General features: G+C 45.4%; 1 protein-coding gene across 1 annotated transcript; it reads right to left on the reverse strand.

Annotated features, from left to right (window-relative positions):
• On the reverse strand, window positions 307–2,645 carry LOC8057881. Its single transcript, XM_002445238.2, has one exon. It carries the CDS (start codon window positions 2,481–2,483, stop codon window positions 570–572), a length of 1,914 nt encoding a protein of 637 aa, XP_002445283.1. The 5' UTR covers window positions 2,484–2,645; the 3' UTR covers window positions 307–569.

The raw sequence follows: 12,605 nt of genomic DNA on the forward strand, positions 1-12,605 counted from the left end.
ATTTTTCATAGAAATTGGCAATAAAATTTCCACCTTGTAGAACATGTCAATATCTCTAAGCATCTTACATTAGCGATCAGCAGGAAGTGAGGGAGTAACCCATTAGTGCCATCTTCCTAACTTTAAATTGATGAACAGGGATATCATACAATAAAAACAGAGAATGCAGTCACTTGAATCTTTTCGTAATAAAAATCAATCAGTTGCCCTGCATGAATAACTAGATATCATCTAATAGTAACTAATTACAGTGGCATTCTCTTTTGAACAGAAGCAAAAACATCTCTAAGTAATGCATGCTAAGAAGAAAGAGAAGCAATAAAATAGTAATTACATATAGCAGTACATTGTTTCTTCATATGAATGATAAACTTGGTGATGTATAAAGTAGCTTTCATGAGTAATCACAAATGACATATCATGAAACAGACAACTCAAAAACGCGATGGAATTTCAGCCTCACAGAAAAAAAAACACACTTTGCTACATACAATAGGATTTTCACACCCTGCTGTAGAAACAAACATAAAAACAGATGAAGAAGCACCTACAGTACAAGAAGATACCTATCAGATGCACAGGTAACTCCCACTGGAGAAGGTATGGCCAACTTCATTAAATTGGGCAATGCCATCAGTGGCTGGGCGTAGTTTAATGCCAGACAATGTGAATGGACCTTGGTAAGCAAACTTCACCATCCCAACAACCTCTAGCTCACCATCTTTGGAGTCTTGGTCAACAGGCATCCGTGCCCTGAGCCTTCCGGCTGGACCTTTCAGGGGAATTTCTGAAATATGCCATCTAAGCTCCCTCTCTGCCCGGTTTAGCACAGCCTTGGGTGAAACATTGAGCAGAGTGGGATCCACAGGAAGCTTAACAATGAATGTAACATTGCTCAGAGGCTGGGGTAGCATTGGATTGGATGCGTACTGTATCATCACTGAGAGTAACGTCCCACTGTGGCGCTTCACTAGGCGCATCCTCAAAGGGAGAGGCGAGTGCTTTGGTAGGAAGCTGTACTTCATGAGGGGAATGGGCTCCTCTTTCGACACAGTCCTGACATGGAACAGTCCATTCTGTAGGTTGCTCAACACATTACTCTGCAATGCAGCCCTCTTCATTCCTGATGTGCCCTCAAGACGAAATGAGAACTCTGTCTCCTTGCCCGCTGCCTTATTCAGCGGCAAGGTACGCAGGAAGATTGTACCCTTCAAGCCAACACGCACAAGAATAGACTCCTTGAATTCTGCATTGATCTCCTCAGCAATAAACAACTCAGGAGCAGTCATTTCTGTGCGCTTGGTCACCAACAGATTTTCCAATGGAGTACCAGCAGCTGCATTCGGTGGCTTCCCACTTGATACTAGCAGCTCAAGACCAGTGACGGCCCTGTCCTTGTGATCCTTCTTCGTTGTTGTAACAAACTCAGAAGCATCCAGCCCACCACCAAATGGCGCATTGAGCCCTTCAAATGCCTCAGCAAGTGACGCCTCATCATTGCCAAACTCAATGCCACCATAATCACCCTCAAACCCTTCAACTCCAATAAATGTCGGCTTAGTCGCCTCAGCTGGCGGTAAAGTCGTGACCTCCAATCCAGCTAGCGCAGCTGCAGGATCAGCAACCACAAGGGCAGTCTCCTTGTTCTTCTTGAATCCACCCACCAATGCCTCCTCCGGCTTGTTGTTAATCAGGTCACTGGCTGCAAAAGGATCCTTCTCCACAGGTGCTGCCTCCTCAGGTGGTGGCTCATCACCAGTAGCAACAGTGGTCGCAGGGGCGATGTTAGACGAGAATTCGTCACCAGCCGCGAGCGTCTCCTGGGGAAGCTCGAAAGAGGCGCCCGAGAAGCCCTCCCTCGCAGCGTGGCGGTCCTGAGCGAGGTGCTCGACGGCGGGCCAGGGATCCGCGCCGCGGGCCCGGGCTTCGGCGTCAGGGGAGGAGTTGACCATGCGCGCGAGGTTGTCGCCATGGATGGTGGCGAGGATCTGGGAGAGGCGGACGGAGCCAACGCCGTGGAGGACGAGGTCGAGGGCGAGATAGACCTCGGGGTACTTGCGGTGCACCTTCTCGGGGGTGACGTCGACGCCACGGCAGGCTGCGACGACGACGGAGACGGCCTGGTTGACAGCGTCGGCGACGGCGAAGGCGTTGACAGCGGGGGCGGCATGGTCGGAGCCAGCGGTGGTGACCCCCAGCACGTAGATGGAGTTGACGAGGCGGTACACCACGCGGTACTGTGACTCGACGCCGACAACGAGCTGCCCCGACGCGGCGGCGAGCGGGTCGTCGCCGATGGCGTCGAGCGAGGCCGAGGAGGCGGAGGATGAGGAGGACTGCTGCTTGCCGCGCGCGAGGTGGAGGCGCGCGAGGCGAAAGGCGGAGACGGCGGCGAGGGCGCGGGAGACGGGGAACCAGGACCGCGTTTGCAGTAGGATGTCCGGGCCGTTCACCGGCTGCAGGGAGATCGCGAGGCACGCCATGGCGCCGCGGACGCCAATGCGAGGAGGAGTGCTCCGGCGCCGCGGCGGATCTGGGGACTAGGGCTCGGGCGCGGATCTGGGGAGCAGTGGGATCTGGGAGTGGGCAGCGGCGTGCGGGGTGTACGAAGGGGAAGGAGACGGGTGCACGGGGCGATGGGTGGACTCGGTGTAGAGACGGTAGAGCCTGAGGCGCTGGGCACTGAGCAGTCCCAAAGCATGTTGCATTTGGTTTGTATTCTCGTAATTTGCCAAAAATTATAAAATAAGGTATCCAACAGTTTTATATTTGGAGTTTGTATTTTGGACAACTTGGCAAATGGGAGAATAAATTTGGCATAATTGCCAAGCCGTGGACGGCTTGGCAAAAGCTCAATCGCGCGCGTCTCCCGGTCCTCCACGCGATCCGGACTTTTCTTCGCGCCATATATGCTCCATCGATCACGACAGAAACCCCCCGACCCTCCACGAGACGTCGTCCACAGCCGATCAAAGTCGCAAGGGACTCCATGGCGAGCATCGGCTCTCCACGCGCCGCCGCTGCCGATCGCGACCGACTCCATCGCGCAGAAACTCCCTCCCCACGCGCCGTCGTCCACTGCCAATCGCGAGCAACATCATCGTGCAGAAACTCCCTCCACGCGCCGCTGTCAGCTGCCGATCGCGACCAACTCCATCGCGTAGAAACTTCCTCTACGCATCTGGGTCCACTTTGGTAAATGTCAAGTCAATTATGTAAAACTCTTAGAGATGGCCTATTTTTAGACTTTGCATTTTGTTTTAGGAGTTTGCAAATAACAACAAATGTCAAGTCAATTATGTAAAACCCTTGGAGATGCTCTTATAATTCCAAACACATATATCTATATCTAATAATAAATTGTAAAAATTTCAGTTCACTATAAATGTTTACCAATCTATTCGTAAAAACTATGATTTTATTCTTAATATATAACTAGGTAGCGTGCCCGTGCGTTGCTACGGGATAGCTAACATTTTATAGTTAAAAATACACAGATCGCACGATAGTATAATAATACTATAAAAATTAAATATCAATGTTAAAGTAACATTTAAGTCAAAGAAATAAAGTTTGTAAAACTAAACATATGAATCTAAGAGCACAAAGAGAACACCAAGAAGCCCTATAGAATAACATAAACAAAACGGCATCAGACATGTATCAGATCAAATATAGCAAAAAGGACAGCAAATGAATAATGGCATCATAGAGCATCGAATGAATGAACGCTCGAGCTTGTTAGATGTCTCCTCATCGACTTCACACCCAAACCCGAAATAGCTAGTTTCAAAATCATAGTGACACACTCACACAATGAATTTTATAAGTGAAATTCTATTACTGATTTTTCCAGCATCCCCCTTCCATACCACCTCTTTGAAAATGTTAGATCTAAGATATGGTCGTGAGAATGATATAACAGATTAATCTATTGTCACAGCGTTGATATACCTTGTACTCGTTCTTGGGGGTTTCGTAACCTGAGAAGAGCATCTGAGCTACAAGCACCTGGTTGGCGATGTCCCCTTTCCGAGCCTCCTTTTACGCGTCCTGGAACCAGCGCACAGTCGCCGACCACCTCTGACGGCGGCTTCCACTCACACTTCGACCAGTAGGATCCATTAGACATAGCATAGTACTCGGTGCACCTGGGTTCCAGAGCTCAACGGTGCCGACGAATCTGTCCCTGTGAAGATACATGGCCATCTATCTGCATGTTCACATTGTATATTGGGGTTAAAATCAACCAAGCAGCAACATAAATGCTCAAGAGATAGAAAATAGATGCTCAAACATCTGTTGAAAAACTACATATGCTCAAACATCCCGAACAGTGGGCGGCCCTTTGATGTCACAAAATCAAGCCCTCTGGCACAGAGCTGAAGCAACAGTTCTTTACCAACATGATCACATCACAACTTGAAAGAGGGAAGGCGCCCAATTACAGGATCTATCATCTGAAGCGGTCACAATAGAACAACTTCTTAAATCAATTCCAAAGCTGCAATTGTTCCCTTAGATGAAACACAACTGAAAAGGTACAACGAGTAACAAGTTTAGTAGTTACCACAATAATGAAAAGAACATTGACCGAGGGTACTGAATTCAATGAAAATTTGTCAGCAAACATAACCCAAATACAATGGAGTAATGGACTGCTTGTTTGGTCAAGAGAGCTTGGGAGGCTCTCATGTACTCACATGATGATCCATTCTGATCAAGAGAGCTAGGAATATCCTAGTTCCTATCGCCCATCAGATTTGATTCTCGACATGCATGTCAGCTTTCTTTTTTTTCTGTGAGATATACAAATCAGCTTATCATATTCCATCATAGAAACCTGCAGACATAAAAGCAATAGAAACTTGCAAACATAAAAGCAATAGTTCAACCTATGCAAAAGGAGGGAGAAGATCAATGTTGCAAATTGAAATTGGAATAAAAATATTTAAAAATATTGAGCAGCACCTAGGATGGGTGGCGAGCAAGCACCATGGGTGCCCGTGCCTGATTGCGAGGCACATCTTCGCCGACAAGGCAGGGATTTTGGCTCTTCAATGATGTTTTCAACTAAGTCTAGAAACGACTCTAACCAGGAAGTTGAGGAGCTAGGCACGTCCTCACTGGTGATGCAGGGACAGGGGCTCTCTAGTGACATCATCAATAAACTCCAGCAGCTGCTCTAGCATACACATTTAATCAGTTCAGCTGTTGGTGAACAAGTTGTCGCTAGTACCAGGCTACCAGTAGAACTATGATATCTGACTCATAAAAATTCAAAGTAAGAAACATCTCAAGTGCACTCTTATTTAAATACATGTGCACATATAAAGCAATTAGGTTAACCCACCTCAAATCCATCATTCTACAACTAATGACTTTGGTTGTACGACAAATGCATGTGACATGGAAATGCAATCATGGTGGAATGTTTTGAAACGGAGATCCATACTAAAATATAACTGTAACACAGATTTCCGAATAGTGTTGAACTATTTCCACTAAGTGTTAGGAAATACAAAATTCCAGTTGTTTATCAGAAAATTATAGATCACATTGTGCACATATTACCACAGCACATATTACCACACGATGATATCTCTACTGAAACAAGAAATCAAGCACAACAAAAATACTATATTCATGTCTAGCTAAGGGTAAGCAGGTGTGTTGTGCACTTGGAGACATAAACGAATGATGTAGCGGTGACGGTGCCAATTTCGTAAAGGTTGACTTGTAGCGGTCACTTTATTGGATCAGATCTGAATACAAATAGCCAAATGCTCGGTTTAACCGAGCATAAAGGCAAGAGAAAAGGTTGAGGAGCACAGGGGCGGCTAGGAACATTCAGAGCCAAGCAGATCAAATCACACAGAACTACAGACGCCGATCCACTGAAGGGCATTGGGTGTGCACATGTACGACTGATAATCTTTGAAAGGGATCAAAGTTGTAGGCATAAAAACTTGTAATTAGATCAGATCAGACCTGTATCACCAAATGAAAGGGGAAGAGAGATGGTGGCCATATCTGTTATGTACTCGCCACCATAAGGCTCCTGGTGTCACCGTGGCAAATCGTGCAGGCAGCAGCGACGGTGCGGAGCCGACTGGGCATCCAGTGGTGGCGACGGAGAACTGAGCACCATGGGGAAGGTCGCAAATCGGAGCCGGCGAGGGCGGAGCAGCAATGGCTTATTCGCGGCGTCGGCGGCGCTGCCTTGTTGGATGGGGGTGGAGGAAGGTAGCCGAAAAACCCTAGCCGTGTAGGGTTCGTTGGGCGGCCATGGGTGCGAGGTCAGGGAAGGAGAGAGAAAGGGTCGGCGTGTGTGATCTCGCGGTATCGGGGGCTCGGGGTGGAGGGGCATGCGCGAGCAGCAGGGTCCCACCTGTCGACCATGGTACGCCCACGGTGATGAAATTTTATATCAGGAATTCTGTATTATTCCTTATTTCATTTCGCACCCTTCCACATCTCTGTTTATATATTATTCTCTATTGTAAATTTGCATCAGGAATCCTTTTGTTGTTTTTTTATTCAATTTTCACCCTTCCACCTCCTACTATAGTACAAGTCGCATGTCGGGCAGCGGGGGATCGACCCCAAAAAAAGTCACACCATCTGGTGGTCTTACTTTTGTTGTTTTTAGTTGTAGTAGGAGATTGTGAAAATTTCCATCTGTCCACTCTATTACGTGCGCCAATGCTTGTGGAAGAAATCTTTCAGACGGTCGGCGCCAAATCGTAGGCCGCGCATGCTGGAGCTAGCGCGGCCCAAAACTCGAGCGACTAGCTACTACAACAACGGCGTCCAGGTACCGAGCTGTATGTTTCCGATATGTATGCAATTTTTTTCGATTCCGACTCGGACGCGGTATGCAGGTACGTATGCTTTCGTTTTTTCTTATATTTCTTTTCCCCTTTACGTATTTTTATCTTTTTTTTGTTTTTAGCAAGCATAATCTAAATTAGTAAATTAGTGAGATATATAGGAATGGTGCTAAAACTTTTCCACAAATTAAACATCATATTAAATAGGTTATCATAAAATTTTTATGATAATGAGAACATATCATGTGCAACCCAGCTTCATGTGCAATCTATGTAACCATCAACTAAGGTCATAGGATCTAGATCCAACGTCTGAGGTTTTTTTCACTTAAACCCTTTCATTTAGATACACATGGGTTAGATTTAAACCCACAGGTGAAGGGGTTTAACTGAAAAAAACCTCAGACGTTGGATCTAGATCTTGTAGCCTTAATTAGTGGTTGCAGAGGTTGCACACAAAGCTATGTTGCATATGATACGTTGCCCACGATAATTGGAGCAAGATAACTACAATTTCAATTTTACACTAAAAAGCATAGGCAAACATCTCTAACAAAAACAATGTACTAAAATTTGTGATATTTTTCGTTTACTGCATGGATCTACATATGTGGAGCTGAACAAAATTTGTTTCGTAATTTTTAGATTTTTTCAATAAATTACTACGCGTTTATCAATTTTCAGTCGATTTAAAAAATAAAAGAAAAGTAAACTAATAGGATAAACATTTTGCATCTAGGTCCTTATACTTTCCATATTCTCAATGTACTCTGGTGTGTATTGTCAATAACTATTAATGTGTCAAGAGATTTTGTATTGGGAACTCTAGAAAAGCTTCTATTTTCTTTCTTCTCTTCGACGAGCCTCGAAGCTGCGGATGAGCCGATTGTCGATAGAAGATTGGCGAACAAAATAAAGAAGGCAAACTAAAATTTTCACAATCAATTTAAGTATGTAAAAATAAAAAAAATGCTTCCACTATCTTTGCACGATGTGTTGTTATGTCATATGAACACTTCATAAGCTTATGTATTCATAATCTACATGTATTTAATTGATATATCATATTTCATAGTGAAAGAGCATCTAGGCCTCTAGTGATTTCGGTGATTAATGACAATATTGATTACTGTGACTAACGTGTGTTTTGCAGAGGCAAAGTCATAGGTAAGGTCATGGTAACAGGTACTCGATGGACAGGGACGTACATGCCTACTTAATAGTGGAAATCGTTTTGGTTTTCAAACGATGGATGGACATCGTCAAGACTAGACTAGGTCTAAGTGCCATATGGTGAAGAAGGGCACTTAGAGTAGTTTAGGACTTTGTTTCCCTTTGACCGTACTATTAAGAGAGGCTTTGATCTAGTAGCTTGACTTAGGCAAGGCTTTAGGTTTAGGTGTGGTGCACACTTGGTAAACCTAGCACTAGCAGCTCAGAGATAGTCCTTAGATCGAGAGGAACCAACTTCGTTTTGGAGCGATCGCGTGTCGACGAAGTTAGGGTGCCCAAGGGGGCACCGGACGCTGCACCGGACGCTCTGTGAGTGCGTCCGGTGAGGTCCTTAGCCGTTGGTTCAGTGCGGTGCTTAGGATTAAGCACCGGACGCTGGCATCGGACTCACCGGGCAGCGTCCGGTCCCATACCCAGGAAGGTTGTAAACCTGCCCCGAGCACCGAACGCTAGCACCAGACGCACCGGGTAGCGTCCGGTCCCATGCGTAGGGAGCATGTAAAACTCCCCGGAGCACCGGACGGTGCACCGGACGCTGAGAGTTAGCGTCCGGTGACCTGTCAGACGCAAGTACAGTTAGCCGTTATGGAGCACCGGACGCTCGGTGCAGAGCGTCCGGTGCAACATAAAGAGCGTCCGGTGACCCCGTTTTCAGTGGAAAACGGTTGGCCGACCTTTGGACTTCGTGGGTAGTATTTATACTCCTCCACCTCGTCCATGAGAGGTCTCTTGCCCATTTGAACACCTGAGAAACTTGTTGTGGAGCAAGAGAGTAGCAAGAGCCTAGAGAGGATTGAGATTTGAGTGATTTCTTGAGAGAATCCTTCTCTAGTGAGTTCCAAGAGTCAAGTGTGCATCCACCACTCTCTAGAGCCTTGTTTGGGTCAAGTGAGAGTTCTTTGCTTATTACTCTTGGTGATAGCCATCACCTAGACGGTTCGGTGGTGATTGGAGGCACGAAGACCAGCCGGAGTTCTTGTGGGTGGCTCGTGTCAAGCTTGTGAGCGGTTTTGGGTGATTCACCGCGACGGAGTGTCGAAGAATTAGCCCGTAGAGAGCACTTGGTCCTTGCACGGACCAAGGGGGAGCAAGACCCTTGCGCGGGTGCTCCAACGAGGACTAGTGGAGAGTGGCGACTCTCCGATACCTCGGCAAAACATCGCCGAGCACTTTCTTCCACTACTCCTTTACATTCTAGCATTTTTTTTGTGTTTTTACATTCTTAGAATTGCCTTGCTAGAATAGGATTGGAACTAGGTTGCAAAACTTTTATCCGGTAGCTCTCTAGGTCACACTAGGCACAAGGGGTTGAATTGGAGCTTATAGGTTGCTTAAATTTTTTAGAGAAGCCCAATTCACCCCTCTCTTGGGCATCTTGATCCTTTCAATTGGTATCGGAGCCTAGTGCTCATTATTTAGGCTTCACCGCCTAGAGAAAAGATGTCTAACGCGGATGGACCGCCACCCATGTTCGATGGGGATGACTTCCCGTATTGGAAAATACGGATGGAGTCATACCTTGAGGCATGCGATGTAAAGTGCCTAAAAGCCGCGATCGAAGGGTTTATCCCTCCGGCAAAAGACACCGCTCTTACTCCACAAGAGCAAGAAAACGAGAAGTGGAATGCGAAGGCCAAAAACCACATCTTTAGAGGCCTTTGCAAAGAGGTGTTCAACCGCGTTCGGAGCCACAAAACCGCCAATGTCCTTTGGAAGGAACTTTGTGCGCTCCATGATGGATCAAAGAGTGAACGCGAGGAACGCTATCACTTAGTGATGAACAAGCTTAATACATTTGAGATGCTTCCAAAAGAAAATGCTAATGAAATGTATTCTCGCTTGAATGTCATTGTAGAGGAGCTAAATGGACTTGGGCTCACTCAAATGAGTGCGGCGGATGTAGCAAGGAAGATACTATGTGTGCTTCTGATTGAGAAATATGGGCACATAGTAACGGTGCTTCATCAAGGCAATCTCTCCACCGCTACACCAACTGCTATATTGGGGAAGATCAATGCTCATGAAATGTACATGCACATGAACCCCCAAGATGGCTCCTCATCGGCCAAGAAGGAGAAGAAGGACTTGGCCCTCAAAGCTTCTCACAAGGGCAAGGCTAAGAAGATTGAAGTTGAGTCATCAACTTCAAGTGATGATGATGCATCTATTGCTCTCTTGGTGAGAAGAACCACAAAGATGTTGAAGAAGCTCAACAAGAATGGAGTCAACTTTGACTCCAAGAAGAAGAAGTTCTTCACAAGTAGCAAGAGGAAGCCCATCTCCGAGATGGATTGCTACAATTGTGGTGAGCTTAGTCATCTTGCTCATCAATGTCCAAAGCCCAAGAAGGACAAATACAAAAAGAAGAACAAAGAGCAAGATGATTCAAGTGATGATGAGAAGAATGACAAGAAGCAATACAAGAAGAAAGGTGGTAAGAAGAAGGAGCACTACAAGAAGAACAATGGCAAGGCCTACATTGTTGGTGATTGGCTCACCGACATTGAGAGCTCAAGTGGTGACTCCTCCGGCAATGAGAGTGATGATGAGAAGGTTGCCACCATTGCCATCGATGCTTCCTCACCATCATCTTTACCACCATCTACATCCTCTACACACCTATGCCTTATGGCTAAGGGTGACCGGAAGGTACAAATCCAGGATGAGAGTAGTGAAAGTGATAGTGAATACGAATCACCTTCTTATGATGAACTTGTAAAATTGCTTAACAAGTACACAAAAGTTATAAGAAAGTCTAGAAGTGAAAATGAAAAACTTGAACGTGAAAATGAAACACTTCTAGCAAAGCTTAAGTCTAGTGATGAGCTTAGAGACCAAAATGAGATCATGACCACTAAACTCAAGGAGCTCAAACAATCTTTAAAAGAGCTCAAAGAAAAACATGATAAACTTGAGAGTGTTCATGATGAGCTTATCACTAGATATAGAGCAATGAAAGAAGAGCTAACAACTCTAAAAGCAAACTATGACAACCTTGAGATTGCTTATGAACTTGCAATTGATGAAACACATGTTGCTACTAACAATGTTGCTAAGCTTGATGTAGCCACATCTTGTGATGACTTACTTGTGGAGAGCACAAGCAAATGTGTTGATTGCAAGGACAAGAAAGTGGTAGTGGCCGAGAGCCATGAGGACACTATCAAGCTCAAGGATGAAATTGTCATGCTCAAGAAAGAGTTGCAAGACCAAGCCAAGCACAAGACCATTGTGATTGAGTCACTTGATCAAGACAAGAAGCTTGCATATGAGAACAAGTTACTCAAGGAAGAAAATCAATATCTCAAGCTTGGTTTGATGTATGACAAGCAAGAAGAAGATGAGACATTCATCTTAGATGAGTTAGCTAGCAACAATGACCCAATCATCAAAAAGCTAACTCAAGAGAACAACAAGCTCAAGAAAGAGAAGGAACATCTAACCATGGGGTTAGCAAAGTTCATAAAGGGGAAGGACCTTCAAAGTGAGCTTTTCATGAACACCGTCATGAAGATGGACAAGAGTGGGATTGGCTACAAGGCTCATCAAACAAAGCTCATCAAGTCACTAGCCACTCATGATCAACCAAGCAAGCCAAAGCCAAAGAGATGCTTTGAGTGTGGTCAAGAAGGACACTTTGCTCATGAGTGTAAGGCACCACTACCACCACCCTTGCCCAAGCATGCAAGACCATTTGCCTTCAATGCTCACTACATTGTAAGGAAAGACAAGAGTGGCAAGGTCAAGGTTAGCTTCATGGGGCCGCCCAACAAGCAAAGGCCAAAGAAGATTTGGGTGCCAAAGCAACTAGTAGAGAAGGTCAAGGGCCCTAAGCAAATGTGGGTCCCTAAATCTCAAGCTTGATCTCTTGTGTGTAGGTGAACTACAAGACCGGTGGATCACATTGGGTAATTGATAGTGGTTGCACTCAACATATGACCGGAGATCCCCGAATGTTCACCTCTCTTGATGAAGATGTTGACAACCAAGAGAAGATCACATTTGGTGACAATTCAAAAGGCAAGGTCAAGGGACTAGGAAAGGTTGCTATATCAAATGACAACTCCATCACCAATGTGCTCTATGTGCAATCATTGAGTTTTAACTTGCTCTCGGTTGGACAACTTTGTGATCTTGGATTTGAATGCCTATTCAAAAAGAAGAAAGTGATAGTGACCAAGGAAGATGACAATGAAGTGATATTCAAAGGCTTCCGACACAACAACTTATATTTAGTTGATTTCTCATCCGATGAAGTTGATGTCAAGACTTGCTTGTTCACCAAGACCTCACTTGGGTGGTTGTGGCATAGAAGGTTAGCACATGTTGGAATGGGCACACTCAAGAAGTTGATGAAGAAAGAATTAATTAGAGGCTTGAAGGATGTAATATTTGAGAAGGACAAGCTTTGTAGTGCATGTCAAGTCGGCAAACAAGTTGCAAACACTCATCCAACCAAGGCCTATCTCTCTACTTCAAGAGTGCTTGAGCTACTTCACATGGATTTATTTGGACCAACCACATATGCTAGTCTTGGGG

This window comes from Sorghum bicolor, chromosome 7 (assembly GCF_000003195.3).
Source record: "Sorghum bicolor cultivar BTx623 chromosome 7, Sorghum_bicolor_NCBIv3, whole genome shotgun sequence".
Classification (NCBI taxonomy): Eukaryota; Viridiplantae; Streptophyta; class Magnoliopsida; order Poales; family Poaceae; genus Sorghum; species Sorghum bicolor.